Source organism: Micromys minutus, assembly GCF_963924665.1.
Source record: "Micromys minutus genome assembly, chromosome: 7".
NCBI classification, from domain to species: Eukaryota; Metazoa; Chordata; class Mammalia; order Rodentia; family Muridae; genus Micromys; species Micromys minutus.
In genome coordinates this window covers 4723710-4744573 of record NC_137976.1, presented here as the reverse complement: position 1 = coordinate 4744573, position 20864 = coordinate 4723710, and the positions used below count along the sequence as shown (strand labels likewise).

At 40.4% G+C, this 20864-nt stretch overlaps 2 protein-coding genes across 3 annotated transcripts in view; both read left to right on the top strand.

Moving 5' to 3' along the window:
• MRPS6 (mitochondrial ribosomal protein S6) overlaps window positions 1-20864 on the top strand; it is a 48933-nt gene that overhangs the window by 9390 nt on the left and 18679 nt on the right. The window lies entirely within an intron of this gene.
• SLC5A3 (solute carrier family 5 member 3) lies at window positions 8699-10861 on the top strand (the record flags this gene model as incomplete). Its single annotated transcript, XM_080919662.1, has 1 exon — window positions 8699-10861. The coding sequence occupies one exon, from the start codon at window positions 8699-8701 to the stop codon at window positions 10853-10855; it is 2157 nt and encodes a 718-aa protein (XP_080775788.1). The 3' UTR covers window positions 10856-10861.

The following is a 20864-nucleotide window of genomic DNA, read 5'->3' as shown; positions in this document are numbered from 1 at the left end:
GCAAAACTGGCTTTCATAGGAGGCATAGGTTTCTTAGGAGAGTTAAGAGACTTATTTGTCACAAAGATGCTGTGGTTACAGTGTCTGTTTCATCACATGGGAAAAGAGAAGCTATGTAGTAACTGTTTTAGGAACAGGTTTTCTAGAAGCGTAAAATAGAGACCAAGTAGGTTGAACACCCACATGTACACACACACTTAATAGCCTGTGAAGGTGAGCTCTGGTGTTGACCTGGTTGAGTTTTACTGCTTTAAGCCATATGGTTGTTGGCCTTAGAGAGGGATACTCAAGTTGCAGTTGCCTAGCCTCAGTGATTTTTGAAGTACAGGCTGTGTGTGTGGATATGCATTTGAGGATGTGTTTTTCCTTCACTTTGGATTCTTCAGTATCTTGAAGATTAGTGTGACTTACATTACAAAGAAGAAGAGGAAGAGGAGGAGGAGGAAGAGAAGGAGGAAGAAGAAAAAGGGAGTGTTCAGCATCACACAGCTCTGCCAGGCTGGGACTATGGCAGTCTGAAGTGGGAGTCATACCTTTATTGATTACATCTAATAGTGAAGAATGTAGTTTACAGCTGTTGGGTACCAGTAAGTGCCAGTACTGCCATGTATCTCAGGAATGCTCTGGTTACTAAACAGTCTCAGGGTTGATAGTGTTCAAGGCTCAGGTTCTAGCAGGAGAAACACTAGCAGATGTGTGTATAAAGAAGCATGGCTGGAAAAGAAGAACAGAATGTGCTAAGTTCCATTATAATTAGGGTGCTCAGGTAAGATGGAGACTTAGGTGAGCTGAGGCCCTTAACTGAAGACCTTGATGGAGTTGTATAAATACATTCTCAGTTCAACAGATGCTGATAGATAAGCCTTGCTTGAAAGAGTTGACAGCTCAGAGTTATGTAGTGGTTTTTCCCCACTCAACTTGGCCCATCTTGACATAGGCTCTCATGTATTTCAGCTGTTCCTGAACTTGGAAAGACCTTCAACTTCTTTCCCTCCTGGGTCCACGTCCCAAGTATAGCATGTACCAGCATATCTGGTTTATACTGTCCTGAGGATTGAACCTTCTCAATGAGCTGTATCCTCAGCATCTCCACAATTCTTTAATTTGATAACTTATCTGATGTTGCCTTGGGGTGCGTATTCCCACATTTTATAGGAGTGATAACGTTTAGGCATACATTGGTATCATCACTCAGCTCTAACAGAGCCACCAAAACTTTAGTCTTCTGGTGTATCTATTTCTGTTAACTGTTTTTGAAGTGTATTTTATGTTTTCTTTAACCCTTAACATTTTAAACTGTTACAAGGACAGATGATTTGATAGTCTACTATGTAGTTTTGAACACAAGTTGTTAGAAATCTAAGATCTGAGTGATGTGCATCTTGACACCAGGAGTAAGAGCTTCTCAAGTGCAGTACAGGCATTGCATTAGAGAACATTCAGTTTATACGAGATTTATTTAACTTTAGTTTTAAAAAAATTTCATCGTAAACCAAGGCTCATGCTTTAGGTGTTGTTTGGTTTCCCTGGGCAGTTCTGCAACCTTTTCAAGAATGCCATTGGTGCTTTGCAGGATCCACACATCACTTGGGGTTTTCTGTAGTTCTTCCTTGTGGTTAGAGGCAGATTAGATACCTTAGTGGGACTGTTCACAGGCATGTCAGAGCATTGTGTTGGGAGCTGTACCAGTGGTCTTTGTTGGGGATGTTAAACAATTACCTGGTTTTGATGACACATGTTAGATAACTCCATGGTAAATGGTACCTCCTTTGCTTTTATAGCAAGTGACATATGGAACAATAAACTTGAAACTGGACATGTTCAGCAGGAATCTACTGACTTTCATACTTGAGTCAGTTACTGCTGGAAGACTTTAGTTGAAAGATGAGTACACCACTTCTGTAGCCAGGGGAGTTTTCCTGTGTAGATCTTTAAAAACAGATACCTTACCATCTGGGTTCTCTCCTTCTGTCCTGTCCAGTCTGGCTTTGAACAGGCATCACAGTTACACTTTATTATTGGTCTCACATGCTGATAATTATAGTGAGCCACTGTCTCTGCACAGTGGTTTTGAGTATAAGTCTAGATATTTTCTGGAAGGTAGGGGGTAGGAATTCGGGTACTTGAGGCTGTACATTTGTGGAGTACTGTGGAGTTATGGTCAAGCAGCATTTCGTTATAAGACTAACTTACCAGCGAATGCACACGTCATCCATTTTAAAGTTCACCACCAACTGTTGTCCTAAGGGTTTTACCAGGGGTGCCATACTGCAGCTGCATTGCTGTGCAGGGCACGTGTGGGTTGTAAATGTTGTTTCCTCCTTTCTTACATCAACTAGTTGGATTTTTCTTGATGTGTATTCATTTTCGCTCATCTCTGTGTGTGTTTCCCTGAAGAATACTATGAAAGGATACAGTTCTGAACCCACAGAGAAGGTGTTTCTGTATTTCAGTAATCCTTGACACTCCAGTTCTTGCTTGTTTTCAGTCTTACTGGGGATCAAACCCAGGGCCCTGTACATGCTAGGCAAGTGCTGTACCCCTGACCTGCATCCCCAGCTTCTCAGTTTTCTTATCTATAAATTGGGTTGATTACATCTGCTACTTGAGTTTCTATGAGGATTGGAGGAGTTTCTCCATGTACTGTAACAGTACTGCTTGGTGTTTGGTCAGTGCTGGCACAGGAGCCTTTTCATCTGGGCTGCAACTCAGTGAGTGTTTGCCTAGCGTGTGGGAGGTTCAGAAGTAAGTACCCAACACCAATGACTGATAGTCAGTGAAGCAACTCAGGTCTGTTGGAGAGGCGGAGAAGGTAAAAGTTGTGCATAAGTTCTCAGCAGCAGGAAGCTTAGGCTTGTGTTTTATGGCTTGAGCTTAGGGAATTGCTGCGTGCCTTCCTTCAGAGTGTGTGGGAGCAATCATCTGAGAAGAGACAAACACAAAGTAAGAAAGAGCAGTAGATATGAAACGTTCCAAAGTGGAGTTAGGACAGTAAAGGGGAGTGCTGAGAGGGTGGAGGAGGCGGTGGCGTCCGCAGACACATTTCTATCTTAACAAAGAGCTTTCTTGCTGTAGAGTGACTGGCCCATCATTCCACACACACTTATTTGTAGCTGCTTGAAATTGAGGGAAGGAAATGCTCTATTTCTTTTGGCCTCTTAAATTTCCCTCTCGTACTGCTTAAGGAGCCATTCTTGGTGCTTAGTGATTGTGCAGGAGATGTAAACTTTAGTAATCTCCATAGTGTTTGAGTGAAGCACTGGAAGACACTGGAGTGCTTGCTCAAGGTGGTGTCCAGTTGCCACAGTGTTCTGTTCATTGTCACTGTGTCTATCATGAGGAATTTTGGGCCACTCAAAATTGTTTCTTTTGAGCTGGCTTTGTGTAGCTGGCCTCAAAACTTGTGATCCTTCTGCTTCAGCCTTCCCAGGATCACAGGGATGTGCTATCATGCCTAGCTTGCAAACAGTTTTTAAACATGTATGATGTGTGCAGGTGGCTTTTTTTGTTTTTAAATCATTAGTATTTTTGTCTGTTAGCACAGAAAGACTTTTTCTTTGAAGGCAGTAAGTATTGCATTGTAGTTAGGGACAGAAGCAATATAAATACTGATGTGACACAAATTCCACTTTACATATAACTAGACTGGGGCAGGTTAATGCTTTGGTTTTCTCATGTATAAAATGGTTACAGTAACTGTCATGATGATCATGAGGGTTTTAAATGTCAGTTTACTTCATTTGTAGTGCTGTCTTTAACTGTACTCGTGGCTACCTGAAACCCATGTCAGTGGCATTAAGAAAACTTGTTTTTGCTTTTAAGTGTCTCTGGTAAACTGTATTATATCTGCATTCTGCCTCTTTAAAAGTCCCATTAGAAGACAGCCATGTGAGTACTTGGTACTTTGTATACGGGATCATTAATTTTTTTCACTCACAGAATTTTCATTATTGGACTTTGACTCAAGATGATATAAAGTGAAAATGTGTATGCAAAGTCTAAGATGACTTAAGCTTTGGTATTTCCTCAAATGAATGACATGAGTTAATGGAGTGGTTGGGAACTGCTGTAAGTGAATTGTACACTTTGAATACATTGTCTAATTTTATATTCTTGTTCTGTATATAGATAACATTTGTGAAGGCCCTAAAACCCCTTGCACACAGTCCATAGGTAAAGGGCAGAGTTGTCACTCCCAGTCTGTTCAGGTGAGAGAGAATAAATTGAGCCAAGCCACCACCTTGTTGTTGGGGGGCAGTATCAAGAACTTTCTCCATGTTGACCTAGGCAGTGGTTGCATATCACACTTGATTACAGAGATACATTGTTATAATCAAGAAGTCCTGCTCTCCAGAGAGTCACTGTTTGCTGCTGTAATAAAGGACCTGCACCTCTGTCTGGGAGCCTATACTTACTGCTTTGCAATCTGGTGTTCATCTGTGTTGTCTGTAGCTTTGTGGTAGAGACAAAGGAAGCCTCGGGTATGTTCTTGGAACACTGAGGTGACAACAAGAGGCTTCCCGAGGTATCTTTTGTGATCCTTAAATCACCAGGTGCCAAGTACTTTTTATTTCTGTCAGTATAGTCTTAACTTGCTAGGCCTAACCACTGACTGTGCTGGGGGTCCTGTGCAGGTTAGCCCCAAGCTAAAGACAGTGCAGTTGGTCACTTTTAGGGTCTACATAATCTATCCAGCGGTTCTCAACCTCCCTAATGTTGCAACCCCTGATACAGTTCCTCATATTGTGGTGACCCCAGCCATAAAATTGTATTCAATGCTACTTCATATCTGATTTTGCTATTACAAAACATAATGTAAATATCTAATATGCAGGATGGTCTTAGGTGACCCCTGTGAAAGGATTGTTTGACTCTACCCCCTGAAGGGATTGTTACTCACAGGTTGAGAACCACTGTTTGATCCTTTGTTAATTCACATATATCTTGAAATTGCAACAGGAGCCCAAACTGAGCTCAGTGACTATTTTCCTATTTTCCTTGTTGTCTGTTTGGTTTTTATGACATGTGGCTTTTCTTTTTAGATATATGCATACTGGATTTTATAGATTGTTATAAATGGTTTTCTGGTTTGGTGTATAAATAAAATAGTCACCTTAGACAGTAGAAATAAGATGTAGTGTTTAACTAGCTCTGTTTTCATTTGTGTTTTTAATACCTAAAGGAGTTAATAGTTGATTTAAGTTGGGTCTCATGTCTCACCTTTTCTCCTCTTGTTGGTCAGACACAGCACCATGTGCATTTCTCTTCTGTCTATGGATTTAATTCATTTACTAACAAATCTACATTCTGACTTAGTGTGAAACTGTAAGTAATGTATCACCCATGACTTTAGTGGGGAAAGTCCTGCTACTTCAAAACACTTTTGTGTTTGAAATTAGCACGGATCTGCTTATTATGAGGGGCCATTTCTGTATGCTCTAAATATTTCTGTTCTGGAAATGTTTTTCTTTAAAAAAAAGTTATATCAAATAAAACGGTTAGCTGTGAAAGAAGGCTTATGAATACAAAGCACAGTTTGAAGTATTGCTGGCAGATGGAGGTACCTCCATGTGTGTTCTTCCTTAACAAGGGCTCTGGACTTCGTTCATGGTGCTTTTGTTGGAGAATTGTTCACTACTTAAACATAAAGAATATGCAAAACTTACTGTTTAATTTATTTATGACCTCCCCAACTTAAAGGAATGTGAAATAGTGTTGAAAGGCTGAATTCAAGGCTCCGATAATGTCTGTTCATGAGGGACACTTGCAGTGCCCTATCCTCGTACTGTATGCAGTACTTATGTCTTTGTATAATCTGGATTGACCTGTTTTGGTTACTATTTTCTATTTTGAATTCTTCAGGAAGTATTAATTCCTGTTAAACTCTAAAAACATACCTACACGTTATTACAGTGTCCAGTGAGAAGATGCTGTCAGCGGTGGCTTTGGAAGGACCCACAGAGAAGGCAGAGTCACACTTTCTGTTTTTTGAGACAGTCTCACAGTAGCCCAGACAGGCCTAGGACTGAAGCATTCCTTTGCCTTAGCATTTTGAGTGCTGGGATTACAGGTGTGTCCCTGTGTGCAACCTCGGACAGCTGTGAGCTCAAATTTGGCAGCTCTAATTTCTGTGATGGCAGATGTAAGGAAGTTAGGACTCAGACCTTGTATGTGAACTTCAGCCCAGTGGAACATTCTACAGAAAGCAGAATGTGACTTTGCTGATGCCATGAACGAGCCCTAATTTAACAGAGAAAGTGGTGGTCCTAGCACTGGTCTCTAGTGATAAAAACAGAAAATGTCTCCTTCGCTTTGGGGTACTTTGCCTCTAAACACATAAGCTGCTACATCAACAGTGGTCAGAGATGGATCCTCTTCTCCCTCCAAACAGTGGCTCTGAATGTTTTCTCAGCCTTTGGAAAACATGCTAAACTTTTACCAAAAAAAGCTTTATGTGACGGTCCTTGGAACCAGCAAGGGTTTACCTGTGTACGTGAACAGGTGACAAGGGTCCACTGGTCCTTGAGTCATAGGGTACCTGTCTCCACTAAAGGCAGGTCTCATGACTGACCTTTCCACTGTGACCGAGGATGGCCCTTTAGATTCAAACATTTAAAGCTATCCTAAATAAATAGGTTTATTAGTCATCTTACTAAATTTTTGGAGGGTTCTTCCTGAATAATTTGGAAAGTTTTTTGTTTGTTTAATTTATATTTGGTAAACCTGAAAGATTTGGAGAATTAAGAAAGCAGTTATAAAATATCTTCAGGATTTGGCAAGTATGAAGTAATGATACAAATTTACACTTAAGTTGGTTTTTTGTTTTGTTTTGTTTTTTTGCTTTTGGCTTTTGCTTTTGGCAGTCTCTTGTCACTGACATGACTTTCAGGAGGCAGGATTTTAATGTGGAGTTTTTTTATTTGCATTTAAAAAATGTAGGTATAATTATTGTGTGCTATGTAAAAGAGTGCTCCAGGTGATAGTGCCCCTTAGGGAGTGGTATGGATTAGACCTGATGAATGTGCAGGGCTCTGGTCTTTAGGAAATGACTCTTTTTTTCCTGGTGAGAGTGTGCTCAAGTTTTTGTTTTTGTTTTTGTTTTTTTTTTTTTAATTGGTTATTTAGTGTGTTCAAGTTTTTAACAGTACAGGTTTATTTCAGACTGCTTGGAGAAAAGGTGGCCTTATTTGTATTTATGGCTCCTAAGTTTACTGTTGATATTTAAAAACAAAATACCTAGATTTGTAGAAGCAATTTTTTTTTTCAAGCATGGGAAACTTTATTTTGAGGTTTCTTCAGTAGTAAGCATAGTTACTTAGATCTTAATACTTTGAATAAAAACAGTATTCTTAATGATCTGTCAGCTGTTTTTATAATTATTTGAAGATCTAGGACTTACTAATTGGAGACCCATCAGCTTTATAATTTGATTGTAGTTATGTTTAAATGTGTGTTTTACAGAGTGATCATCTTAATCCAGAACTGAAAATATCAGATGGATTTATTGAAGATGATTTAATGGTTGACAACTGTTTTGTTCGGGTTTGGAAGAAGAATAACAAACTATTCATTCTTCCAGAACATCGTCTCCCTTTGCTTTTCATTCACGAAGAAAGAATTAAGACACATCACAGTATTGAAAATATTCTATAAGACCAAACCTTGAGTGAAATGATTTTTTTTTCTTAGATTTTGTTTTGGAATTATTACCCGAGAAGGGGAAGAAGGAAGGGAAGATGTTGTTACTTCTAAAGTTTTTTCTCCATTCCTTCTGACACCTCCTAGCAGAAAAGTGTTGTGAGGGCAGTGTGGGAAGTTATGTTGTAGCACTTTTGTGTGGGGTATCTTGTTTCTCACTAGCCATTTAGAATTATAGGTTTTCTTATGACTGTACATTGACTGTAGGACATTTAACTTCTCAGGCAGATGCCAACACCCAGTAAATGTACCTGTATCTAGGACTCTAGATGCCCATAATGTTAGTCTCCTTATCCCAGAACTGCAAGGACTTACAGTATTTGAAATTCTGTTTTTGCTTTGTTAGGAAAATTTAGTGTCCCTGTGTTCCCTTAAAATTTCCAGCCCTGTTCTGAGCTGAGACTGCTATAACAAGACAAGAAAGGATCGTGTACATGGTTGGCAGACGCAACGGATAGTGTTTAGCTCAAAACAATGGCTGCTATCTCTGTCCTCTGTGACAGTATTGATTGTGCCTTGCTGTAGCTACTAAAGTGTATTATAAACATGCTTTCCTTTTTTTGACAAATGTTGCGCCGTGTTTGCTCGATTGAAAGTTTCCTCATCGCTCAGTGAGACCCTCCTCTAATTCAATCTTTGTCTTTTGTCTTTGCTGCCTTGCAGGGTTGGTACAGTAGGCTTCACTAGACTTAGCTGCAACTCAGAATTTCTCCTCCAGCACCTGAGTAAATGCTGATGGTCTTGTGGAGAGTGGATTAAAAGTACGAGCTAAGTTCTCAATCCCAATTGAGAAGCGGAGGAAATTTAAACTGTCTCCTTCCAAGTTTATCACAGCCACCACCATCAAGACAGCAAACCAAAGGACAAAGACTTTGAACTGCTGTGCTGCTCTGTGTAGTCCAGTGCACGCATGGTTTACAGACTTGGCTGGGGTTACTAATAAGTAAATAAAAAGCTGGACGCTTCTGTCATTCGGACATTTTATTCACACGTTACCAGAATGAGGGCTGTACTGGAGACAGCAGACATTGCCATAGTGGCCCTGTATTTTATCCTGGTCATGTGCATTGGTTTTTTTGCCATGTGGAAATCTAATAGAAGCACTGTGAGTGGATACTTCCTGGCCGGGCGCTCTATGACCTGGGTGGCAATTGGTGCCTCTCTGTTTGTGAGCAATATTGGGAGTGAACACTTCATTGGGCTGGCAGGATCTGGAGCAGCAAGTGGATTTGCAGTGGGCGCATGGGAATTCAATGCCTTACTGCTCTTGCAACTTCTGGGATGGGTTTTCATCCCTATTTACATCCGGTCAGGGGTATATACCATGCCTGAATACTTGTCCAAGAGATTCGGTGGCCATAGGATTCAGGTCTATTTTGCAGCCTTGTCTCTGCTTCTCTATATCTTCACCAAGCTCTCAGTGGATCTGTATTCAGGTGCCCTCTTTATCCAGGAGTCCTTGGGTTGGAACCTTTATGTGTCTGTCATTCTGCTCATTGGCATGACTGCTCTGCTGACTGTCACCGGAGGCCTTGTTGCAGTGATCTACACAGACACTCTACAGGCTCTGCTCATGATCATTGGGGCACTCACTCTTATGGTTATTAGCATGATGAAGATTGGAGGGTTTGAGGAAGTTAAGAGAAGGTACATGTTGGCCTCACCCAATGTTGCTTCCATTTTGTTGACATACAACCTTTCCAACACAAATTCTTGTATGGTGCATCCTAAGGCAGATGCCCTAAAAATGTTGAGAGATCCAACAGATGAAGATGTTCCATGGCCTGGATTCATTCTTGGGCAGACCCCAGCCTCAGTGTGGTACTGGTGTGCTGACCAAGTCATCGTGCAGAGGGTTCTAGCAGCCAAAAACATTGCTCATGCCAAAGGCTCTACTCTGATGGCTGGCTTCCTGAAGCTTCTACCAATGTTTATCATAGTTGTACCAGGAATGATTTCCAGGATACTATTTGTTGATGATATAGCTTGCATCAACCCAGAACACTGCATGCAAGTGTGTGGAAGCAGAGCTGGGTGCTCCAATATTGCTTACCCACGCCTGGTAATGAAGTTGGTTCCCGTGGGCCTTCGGGGCCTGATGATGGCAGTGATGATTGCAGCTCTGATGAGTGACTTGGACTCCATCTTTAACAGCGCCAGTACCATATTCACCCTCGATGTGTACAAACTTATCCGCAAGAATGCAAGCTCCCGGGAACTAATGATAGTGGGCAGGATATTTGTGGCTTTTATGGTTGTCATCAGCATAGCATGGGTGCCAATTATTGTGGAGATGCAAGGAGGCCAAATGTACCTTTATATCCAGGAGGTGGCAGATTATCTGACCCCTCCAGTGGCGGCCCTCTTCCTTCTGGCAATTTTCTGGAAACGCTGCAATGAGCAAGGGGCTTTCTATGGTGGAATGGCAGGCTTTGTTCTTGGAGCTGTCCGTTTGATATTGGCTTTTACCTACCGTGCTCCTGAGTGTGACCAACCTGATAACAGACCAGGCTTCATCAAAGACATCCATTATATGTACGTGGCTACAGCATTATTTTGGATCACAGGACTCATTACCGTAATTGTTAGTCTTCTCACACCACCTCCCACCAAGGATCAGATCCGTACTACTACCTTTTGGTCAAAGAAGACCCTGGTGACAAAGGAGAGCTGCTCTCAGAAAGACGAACCGTATAAAATGCAAGAGAAGAGCGTTCTGCGATGCAGTGAGAATAGTGACGTCATCAGCCACACTATTCCCAATGGGAAGTCTGAAGACAGCATTAAGGGACTCCAACCTGAAGACGTTAATCTGCTGGTGACATGCCGAGAGGAGGGCAACCCAGCGGCTTCCATGGGTCATTCAGAAGCCGAAACACCAGTAGATGCTTATTCCAATGGGCAAGCAGCTCTCATGGGTGAGAGAGAGAGAGAGAAGGAAGCAGAAAACAGAAGCCGGTATTGGAAGTTCATAGACTGGTTTTGTGGCTTTAAAAGTAAAAGCATTAGCAAGAGGAGTCTCAGAGACTTGATGGATGAGGAGGCTGTTTGTTTACAAATGTTAGAAGAGACTCCACAGGTTAAAGTGATACTAAACATTGGACTTTCTGCTGTGTGTTCCCTTGGGATTTTCATGTTTGTTTATTTCTCCTTATGAACTTAAGAATATGGTGAGACACTTAAAAGAAAATACTGGTCTTTAAAAACAAAAATGTAATGGTTGCATCTCTCAGGCATTGTTTACGCTGAAGGTTTTAGCTAAACTCTACTTAACAGAAAAATCATCTATTTGCAAGACTATTTTCCCAGAGATGGAGGAAAAGTAAATCTTCAACTTATATGAAACAAAGCAGAATGAAATGTGCAAAAAAAAATAGTAATAAATAAAATAAAAATGTGGTTTTAGAGTTTTCCATACCAAAGTAAGAAGGGACCAATTATTCTCATGTATCACTTAGAACAGAACATGTCACAGTGTCATGAGTAAAGTGTCTTTGTCTACATTGCCAAGTCTTAGTAGACCTTATGCTGAAGTAAATTTGCTCATTTATAAGGTTTTTGTCTCTAATTCCTGCTATAGTTAAAAAAATTGAATTCGTAGAGACTGTATGATTAGTTATGTCCTGCAAGTCTAGTCTGTTGTGTAGTAATGACTTGGGGACAGCCTTGTGTGTGCGGTTGGTCGTTAGCATGAGTCTGTGGATTCTGCTTGCCAAGAGAAAGAAGAATGTTTTCCTGCAGGTCTTTTTGTACCACGTGTATGTAAATGTTAGCAACCAGTTTGGAGTAGACGTTGTTTCCATTCCCTCCCTGTTATTTTTCCTACTTAAACTGAACCATACTCAGATGACAACCAAGCCTGACTATAGTTTTGCTTTTAATTAGGGGGGAAGTAAATACTGCTGATGATCCCCACATTTATTAATCAGATAAGGTTATTTTAAAATACAGTTTGAGAATTGCCGGCTACCATACAATGACTGGTAAATTTAATGCTAAACAGATGATGGATCATTTTTCTACCTGCTTTCTAGCTGATTTCTTGTTATTTTGTAACATTCCTTATTTGCCAAATGCCTTCCCAGATGGGTCCATTTGTAAGATGTCCAGTGTGGTGAGGGGAGCTGACACTGCTTGTGTGCTGGATTCGGCACTTGCTGACTCTGTGAAACACTTGTTAAAGTTTTAGAGGAACAGTCTAATTCTGATACCATACTGCATTCCTTATAAGTTCTCTTCCTCGTTCCTGTCTGTCTTGAAGATTTTCTGTGTGTACATCTATGCTGTTAGAGTCTGTTAACTCATGAGTATGTTTCATTACAAACTGGCTGTCAGTCATAGAACACTCGGCAGTCTTACTATTGATGAGTATAGTAAGATGTAAGATCTGTAGGATGGTCAGCATGTTCTTAGGTTGCCATGAACCGGGACTTTTAGGTTTAGCAGTGTGCTTGTGGGAGATAGCACACTTGTGGAGGACTTGGGGTATTGACCTTATCTTAGCTTGGTATCCAGTTGCAGCATCCATGGGCAACAGATCTTTTTTGTAGGCTGTTTCTCCTTATTGAGGATAGTGCAGAAGGAATTCAAGAAAAATTCTAAGGATGATGTGTGTAGTCCTATGTCCTCAACACTGCCTCTTCTCCTCCATTAGAGATGAAGAAAGTGAATTCTGTACCTACTTTCTTTAAGCTGATAACTTTTTAAATTGCATGACTTTTATTAAGCCTTGTACTTAAGGGGAATTATTACTTTTATAGATAATTTTATAGATTTTTCAGTCAAACTCAGTCCTAATAACTAAAAAAGAACAAAAACAAAAAAAAATGTTTTTTTGTAATGCATCAACTTGTTGTAATGCAGATGATGGACTTAATGAGTCCAATGCTGACGTTTGGGATTGTCACACACAGTCTTCCTATCTTCTGGAGGTTTTCTGAGGGACTGAGTCTGTAAATGGAAGAAGTCATCTTTGTATGAGTAGCATGCATTTCTGAAGAACTTAGAGTGCCTTGTACAATTTTTCTCTCAGTTTCTCTTTTGAGATTTATAACCTGGGGCCAAGTAGATAGGGACCATCCTTTTCTTGACTGGAAAGGTGAGGGAGGAGTCAGGCCTCTATATGTGAACTCAGAGTTTGCCCATGTGTTTGGATGGATTTCCGTGGTTTGTGGCTGTCTTCTCTTAAACAGTTATTTTTGAGATAGCCTTTCAGGCTTTGAGAAAGTAACAGTCTTGGGTTGTATAAATTTGGATTAAGTTGTAGGAATTAACATTTCCTTTGAATACATTCCTATGCAAGTTAGCAGAAATGGAAACATTGGCCGAGTGGTCTTCCTCAACCTCGTATGTACAATATAAGTGGATAGGAGGTGTCTATGTTAATGTCTCCCTTTTACTTAGTGTTGAGTCCTAATAATTTGGAATGCTAGAGTCCTCTTACCCCATTTTTGTTGACTTTTAGTAAGATACATAGTATACTCCGTCATGTGTCTGTCTGTGTAAATAGTAAGATACACAGTATACTCCATCATGTGTCTGTCTGTGTAAATAGCAGTAGGTGAAGTTTAGAGAGCTAATGTTCACAATAAGGAATGACTTAGTGTATCTATTAGATGTTTATTCTTACCAGTGTAAACATCACTATTTAGTCTGAAGTCCCTAAAGCTTGTCTTTCTTACTGCTTCCCAGTAATAGGTAATGTGTTTGAATAAGTATGTGATGGCAGCCTCATTTCAGGGGACCAGTCTTTATAGCTCATTACAGTGATTGTTCCTGGAATGATACATGGTTTTACACTAGCAAAATGTTCATCCTTCACTTCCATATGAATCCTAGAAGATGGCATGGGTCTGTAGACATTTATACACACATTTTTTTTGTGTTTGTCCAAGCTAAGGTTTGGAATTGACAAGAGTACATTGACTAAAATAGTGGCTAAAAGTAAATGTGAGGTAGGTGAGGCTGTTGGTCTACAGAGGTAGGAGAGAAGTAGTTATCCTCTGATAGCCAAGCTACTTTGTCTTCCCAGGCAGTTCTTGTCTGGGTCTGAAAAGAAGGGGTTTTGTTTGTTTGTTTGTTTGTTTTTGCCAGTGGCTTGGAGAATGGTTGATGGCTCTTCTGTGGGATTTCAGGTTTCTCTTTCTCTCAGAAGATTGTATCCTGTCATCCCAAGAACAAACAGCTGGGCTGATCTCTCCCAGCTATTCTTTCTAGGAAGTGGTTGCTTTTGTTTTTAGAGAAGCATCAAGTAATAGCACCTGCCTTTAACTCAAATTTAGTGGATCTTATTTCCTGGGCTTCCTTATCGCCAGCTCAGAGGATCCATTATCATGCAAGGAGGGCTGACCTGGGTAGTCTGTCCGCCATCACCATAAGAAAGAATCAGAGATCCTAAATTTTGTGAAACATCCCATTTAAGAATAGATCAGTGGAGTTATGAGCTTTCCCAGTGTGAGGTTAAAACCCTTGTCCAGGGTCATTAAGAATATCTAATGCCCACATCAGGAGTCTTTATTCCAGGTGCAGGATTTCCTCATCTCCAAATATCATTTTGTGTAATCTACAGATGAGCCTTATTTTCTACCAAATAAATACGCTTTGTCTTTCATTACCCATTAAAGAGTTAGGTCTAATTTCAGATGTGTAGTACTAAGATGGCTTCATCCCTCATGCCTTATTCCCATTCACAGCTCCATTTGGAGGTGTGAGTGGAAAGGGACCACATAGGTTACTAGTAGCAACACCTCACCGTTCTCCATGTTTATGTTGAAAGATTTGCACAAGACCATTCCTGTTGAATTATGTGACTGCAGAGCCTTGTTGGTACGAAGATTGTTCTAGAAGTAATAATAAAAGCAAACTTAACAGATGTGACATCCCTGTGTAATACAGATTGTTATCTTTGGCAGCAGGGGCTGGAGAGATGGCTCATTAGTTAAGAATACTGCTCTTCCCAAGGACTGGGGTTTAATTCCCAGCAACCAAATGGCAGTTCACAATTGTCCGTAATTCCAGTTTCAGGGGATCTGACCCCCTCATACAGACATCCATGGAGGCAGAAAACAGTGTACATAAAATGAAACAAAACACAGCTTTAATTTAAAGGTATACAGTCACATTCTTTAAATTCCAACACTTGAAGCATCTGGACCATCTTCTGGCATAAGTCCCTCTCCAGGGAGTGAGGTCCAGCCTGCTGACTCCTACAGGGTAAGCAAGAAGAGCTCTGGAGACGCAGCAGGTGCTAAGGTGGCTGACCCCACTGCTGACATAAAGTGAAGCTTCTAGGCGTCATTATGTGTAGGCCTTCTCAGCTAAGCTGAGTTTCCAAGTGCGTTCTGGTTCTTTTCTCCATTGCTCTGGAGCCTGTTCTTTATCTCAGTGATTTCTCCTCTCCTGTGCAGCGCTTGGCTTATCTCACGGGCTGTCTGGATGTACCGAAGTCTTCCTTTGCCCCCAGCATTGACTACTTACAACCAAATAACGAAACAGTTAACTTTTAAGCCTACCAAACTTACAGCAGCTAAAAGTGTTATTGAGAATAAATGTCTCCATGATAATTTTGTCAGATTTATATTGGTTAATAATAAAAGCACTAGTGTTTTGGTCAGGAAACAGTCAGTAGTGAGTTTTCACAGAAGTCCCTTTGAGATGATGGTGACACATGATACAAAAAGACTTGATTTTTTTTTTTTTTTTTTGCCCTGAGGTAAATAAAGATTTGATCTAGTTGCTTTAAAGAGAAACACTTGTGCTGTTAAGGGACAGAGCTGGGGCATAAGCAGAGACATGAAGACCGTCTCTTGCACACCAGCTGCTTTGACTCCTAGGACTGAAGTGAGCAGAGGTTCTGTGTGAGAATGTTGCTAGTGCCAAGACCCACACTCAGCCATGACTTTCAGTTAAAGTCACCCTGTTGTGCTGGCAATAAGGCTTTACTACGGACTGATCTTGTAACAACATTGTGACATTGGTCATGTTTCTTTCTTCACTCCTTTATAAAAGGTAAGGTTTAGTTTGAGTTGTAAGCCACTCATTTTTTCTGGCAACCAGCAGCTGTTGGCCTGTAGCATTTTGCTCAAAAACAAAAGGTGTGCTGTGTGTCTTTACAGCGGTGCGTCCTGCACGTGCCGTAGACAGTCCGCTTCCTCTAAGTAGAGAGTGGTTTTGCTGTGCCAGGAAGGCTGAGGAGTTCTGATGGCACTCCACCCTTTGTCTCACTCCCAGGCAGTGTGTGTCTAGTGAAATGCTAGTGGTTTTCCTGACAGCATAAAATTGACTGTATAGCCACAGCATAAATGAATAAATTCACCCTACTTTCCTAGTGCTACTAGATATATACATTTATGTGTAAATAACTCATACATTAATGTTCAGTTTACCAATATAGCCTAGGCTTATGAAAATAGAATGTTATTAGTAACTTTTGTATGTATATATGTGTCTGTGTGGACCTGAGTGTATATGTGCATGTGTGTGTTCGTGTGTGCAAATTGGAGACAAATTGGACTCATTGAAATTTTCAAATGGCAGAGGCTGATAAAAGTTTTCTATATTATATAATCAAATTTTGAGAATTGTGCTTGGGTTGGTGCCTTCTGCCTGCCAGTATTGATATGCTAGTTCGAACTTGTCCCTTTCTTAGTAGTAAGCTTTCTCTGTAAACCTTTATTGTAACTAGTGAAGGAGACTAGAAGAAAGTCCACATTTATATACTTTTATGCAGTCTTCTGGTTCAAGGGAACAAGGCAGTTGAGTATCTGTATTGTAGCTTAATGTTATTTATTCATCTTTACTTGCTTTTATATCTATTTAAAATTTAAAGTTACATTATAATTTTGTGTCTATTTTAACTTCAATATAGGTTTGTTAAGAACTTCTTAGGAACAATAGTTCATATTCCCATGTGTGAGGAGAGTCTAAAGGTCCATAGAAAGCACAAAACTGTATTCACAAGTGTGTGTTTCTGCTTGTGAAAAGCACAAAACCTAATAGGATTCTTACTAACCCACAAGTGCCAGTCATAAACCCACCCAGTCTTTGTCCAGAGTTGTTAGGAAGACCACAGCACAGAAAGTCTAGGTGGGGAGCCCGCTGTCACAGCCCCGTCCTCGGGAGCTCACTCTGTCTGTGTGGCTTTGATGGAGAGAGCAACTGGCTATATTTGGGGAAATGAGGCCTGCACAGATACAGTCTGAAGCTGAACAGGGATGGTCAGGTTCCTGGCGGACAGAACAGGGGACAGCTTTGTAAGTTACAGTCATTTGAACAGTTAAAAAATCTCATCTAGAAGAAATATTACCTGTCAGTAGTGCTCTAAAGACATGAAAATATTCACATTAAATAGTGCAAGTACAATATTGATTTATATAGTTTATATGAGGTGACGTTACCTTTGTTTTATGTGCCTGACTAGACTTTTTAGTAGAGAGTTAGATCTTTGTGTTCTGAACATCAAACTATCTCTGGACAGATAGGACATGACACTGCTTTTCACAGTGGCACTAAGACTTTTTAGTCTGTCCTGTTAACTCCTAGCCTAGACGCCTGGAAAGCTGTAGTTGTGCACACCGAAATGAAGATGCATTTCCTCCCACACAGCATTCCCTTCCCCCTTGTTGTCCTTACCTCCAAACAGTCCCATGTTTACCAGGAGCAAGAGTGAGCTGCGTTCTCTTCTCTCTACATTTTAAGATATGGCTCTCAGAAAAGAGAGTGTGTCTTCCATTTGGATACTTTTGCTTTTAAGGGAGAGGCTTGTAACCTCTAACAAAGATCTGAGATGGCATAGACCAGTGTTGCTTGAGAGAGAGAGAGAGAGAGAGAGACAGACAGACAGACACACACACACACACACACACACACACACACACACGGTCTTGCTATGTTCTATGTCTTAGAAGAGTTCACATGAACACTGATGGAGAGATTCTTTCGCTCCAGCAAAAAGCTAGGCATGTGTGCCCACAACAGAATTTTCAACAGGTGACCTTGAGGCTGCAGTGTGGGGTGGGAGCTGAGGGGAGGAGTGTGTGAGGAATCCTTCACTTAGCAATATGTGATAGTGTAGAGCAGTCAGACTTTTAGGCCTAAAGACTGTGTATCTTGTACCTTTAAGAGTTTCTTACAACTTTAGGAAAGAAACATTTGTTAAACTTTCTTTGGCAGAAATGATTTTCATTTATAATTTCATGGGAAACTGCTTCAGTGAGATGTAGTTACAGCAGTGTAAACATGTATAATTTCCTAATTCCACTGTGAGAGCTCAGACTTCTGAGTGGCAAACAGATCATCAAGTCTTTGCTGATGGACTTGTCTGTGGGGTTGGTAAGATGTAAAAGCTTTATTTTTTTAATAGCGACATACTGTGGTAATGTTGGATGATGGTGTGGGGCCATTCCTCCACTGTCCCTGTCGGGTTTGCTTCAGTCTGTGAGGGTTCGCCTGCCCCTTGCTTGGCTGCCTTTCTTTGTTTGGAACTGTTGCTGACCACCACGTGACCAGTTAGGCTTTGCTGCTTTGTTGTTGTCTTCTTGTTCTTTTCCTTTTTTTGACAAGATGGATATCAAAAATAGTTGCTGTGCAAAAGTTAGTAGTCTTCTTCAAGAAGAAAACAATTCCTTTTCTAATAATATCCTGTGAAATTGCTTCATTCATTCCTTTATTTTAAAGCCAAATGTCAGCAGAATACTGCTGTTTTTAATCTAAGTAATTTTGATATGTAAGTATTAATGCATTTAAAAAGATGTCTGCATTGAGAAATATTTTCCCCAGTGTACTGTGTGTGAAAGCTGTGTTCACATTTCTGGCTAAGACTCCAGTCAGTACCCTGGGGCTGTGTATTATGTACATGTGTCATTTTAGTGTGGTATTGTTGTAGACCAAGTCAGGTTATAATAGGGTAGATTAACACTAATGTGTTATCAGTTAACTTTTAATCATTTCCAGTTTATTCTCTGATGCCTTCAGAGTTTTTCAAGTTTCACTAATCAGGTCCATTTCATTGTGGAAGGCTTTAGTTTCAAAGAAAGTAGAATTTGCTATAAGCTAGGTTACTTCCATCTTGAAAGAAAAACAATTAAAACTGTAGATTTAAAGTTGTAAATTATTCATGACAAATTTAACTTGCCTATACTGTATACAACTGATTTTTAAAACTGTAGACGTGTATGATCTTGGTTTACTGTGTTAAGTGTTGCTGTTGTTTAAAAATGGGAAAAACCAGAAGCGGATCTGCTCACGGAGCTGTTCGTTTTCATTGCTGACCACAAAACACTCTGTTCTTTGTGTACTCGTGTTACTTTCCTGCTGCTGCATTAGCCTTCAGAAGTATTTGAAAATTTAAGATGAATATATTTCTTGCAAAGTCCGTTCCTTTCTGTGGTATTTTGTCCTGTAACTGAAGTGTAGTAATTATTTTATGGAAATGTTAGAATTTCTGTACCAACTTTGAATAAAATGAAAAATTTACACTTGTGTGACTTGGTGTGAATATCTGTCCTAAACTCAGTGTTGTGTGTCCAGTTTTAACACATCATACTCTACTCACGTTTTTGCCGTCTTGGCTCTTGAGTGCCTTCAGAAATCCCCGTGCTGGTATTGATACATTAACCATTGTGAACAGTGACACAGATGGTGGCTAAGGCTACTTATGTGTAAACCAAGGGATAAGAATATTCTTGGATTTCCTCTTATAACTTCAAAATCACTTCAAGTTACAGGGAAGTTTCAGAAAGACAAAGGAGCATGGGAACGTCTTTCCCAAGTCTCCCGGAAGCTGCTTCTCCACCTTTGCCTGCAGATGCACAGCTACTTGCTCACGTGCTTCCTTTAGTTCTCCGTGCCTTTTTACAGCAAGGACAGTTAATCACAATTAGTGTAAAAAGCTAGAAAGTGACATGCAGTGGTTTTAGTTGAAAGACTTCAGATGTTGCTGGTCAGCAGCTTTAAAGAGAAGCCTTATAGAGGTCTGGTGTTGTATTTAACTTGGTGCCTTTTGTTTCCCTTAGTGTGGGACATATTCCTGTTTCCCACCCCCACGTTTGAGGTCAGTGAATGTGACTGCCTCACAACTTGGGATCAGTTTCTTTCCTAATGATTGGATCTGGAGTGTACATTTGGGGAGGGACTACAACATAATGGTAGTATGTTCTCAGAACCTAACATTGGTGCTTGTTATGTTACACCATTATGGTTGGAGTTAATCCTGATACCTGGTCAAGACTCCTGCATGTGCATCTTGGCACCAGAGGCACCAGACTCTGCGTGTTTTCCTCTCTGACTTAGCTCCTGGTTTTAGAGGTTGATCCTCCTTACTGTAGGTTTCCCAGCCCTTCCCCCTGGTTATCTCTTTTCTCTCCCATTTTCTTCTTTTCAGGGCTTTACCCTAGAATGTGTATCAGTGTATTGTGTTTTATACTGGGGGGGGGGGGAAATCATGCATGCTCCAATAAAGCTGAAAAAGTCCTTTTCTTAGAAGCCTTAGTAGTTTTCTAAAGACTGGACATTGACTCTTCCAACTTCCTGGTGTGCTTTGCTGTCTGCTCTTGTGTTTAGCCCTTGAAGGTTGAAATTTTAGAGCTGCTGCCCTGAAAGAATTCTTCAAACATTTATAATTCTAGTTATAGGACTATGACAACTTGATGTCTCAAAGGTAGCAAATGCTACCTATCACACCATTTTATTATGATACTTGACCTGCTTGGTGCACAAAACAGCACAGACATGTGGTGAGTGAGTACCATTTTTCACTAGATTCTACAAATTGTTTTTGCATACTGACTTGGTGACTACTAATTCACCTTGGCCAGGTTTCTGTGAACCCATTTTTATCAACTGATAAAATTTATTTTACCTTAAGACACCACATTTAGTATAAATAGCAGGTGTGTTAGGATTCAGCTTGAGACCAACAGCTCCACAACTCATACCCATGTTCTGTGCAATTAACATGTTCCTGGAGGCCCATTGTTGTCTGTAGACAATGTCATTATCACACTTAGGTTTCTTTTGTTTTTTTAAACTAATATCAATATCTGAAACCATCCGTGTACAAAAAGCAAGTATAACATCTGAAACCATCCATGTACAAAAAGCAAGTATAACATCTGAAACCATCCGTGTACAAAAAGCAAGTATAATATCTGAAACCATCCGTGTACAAA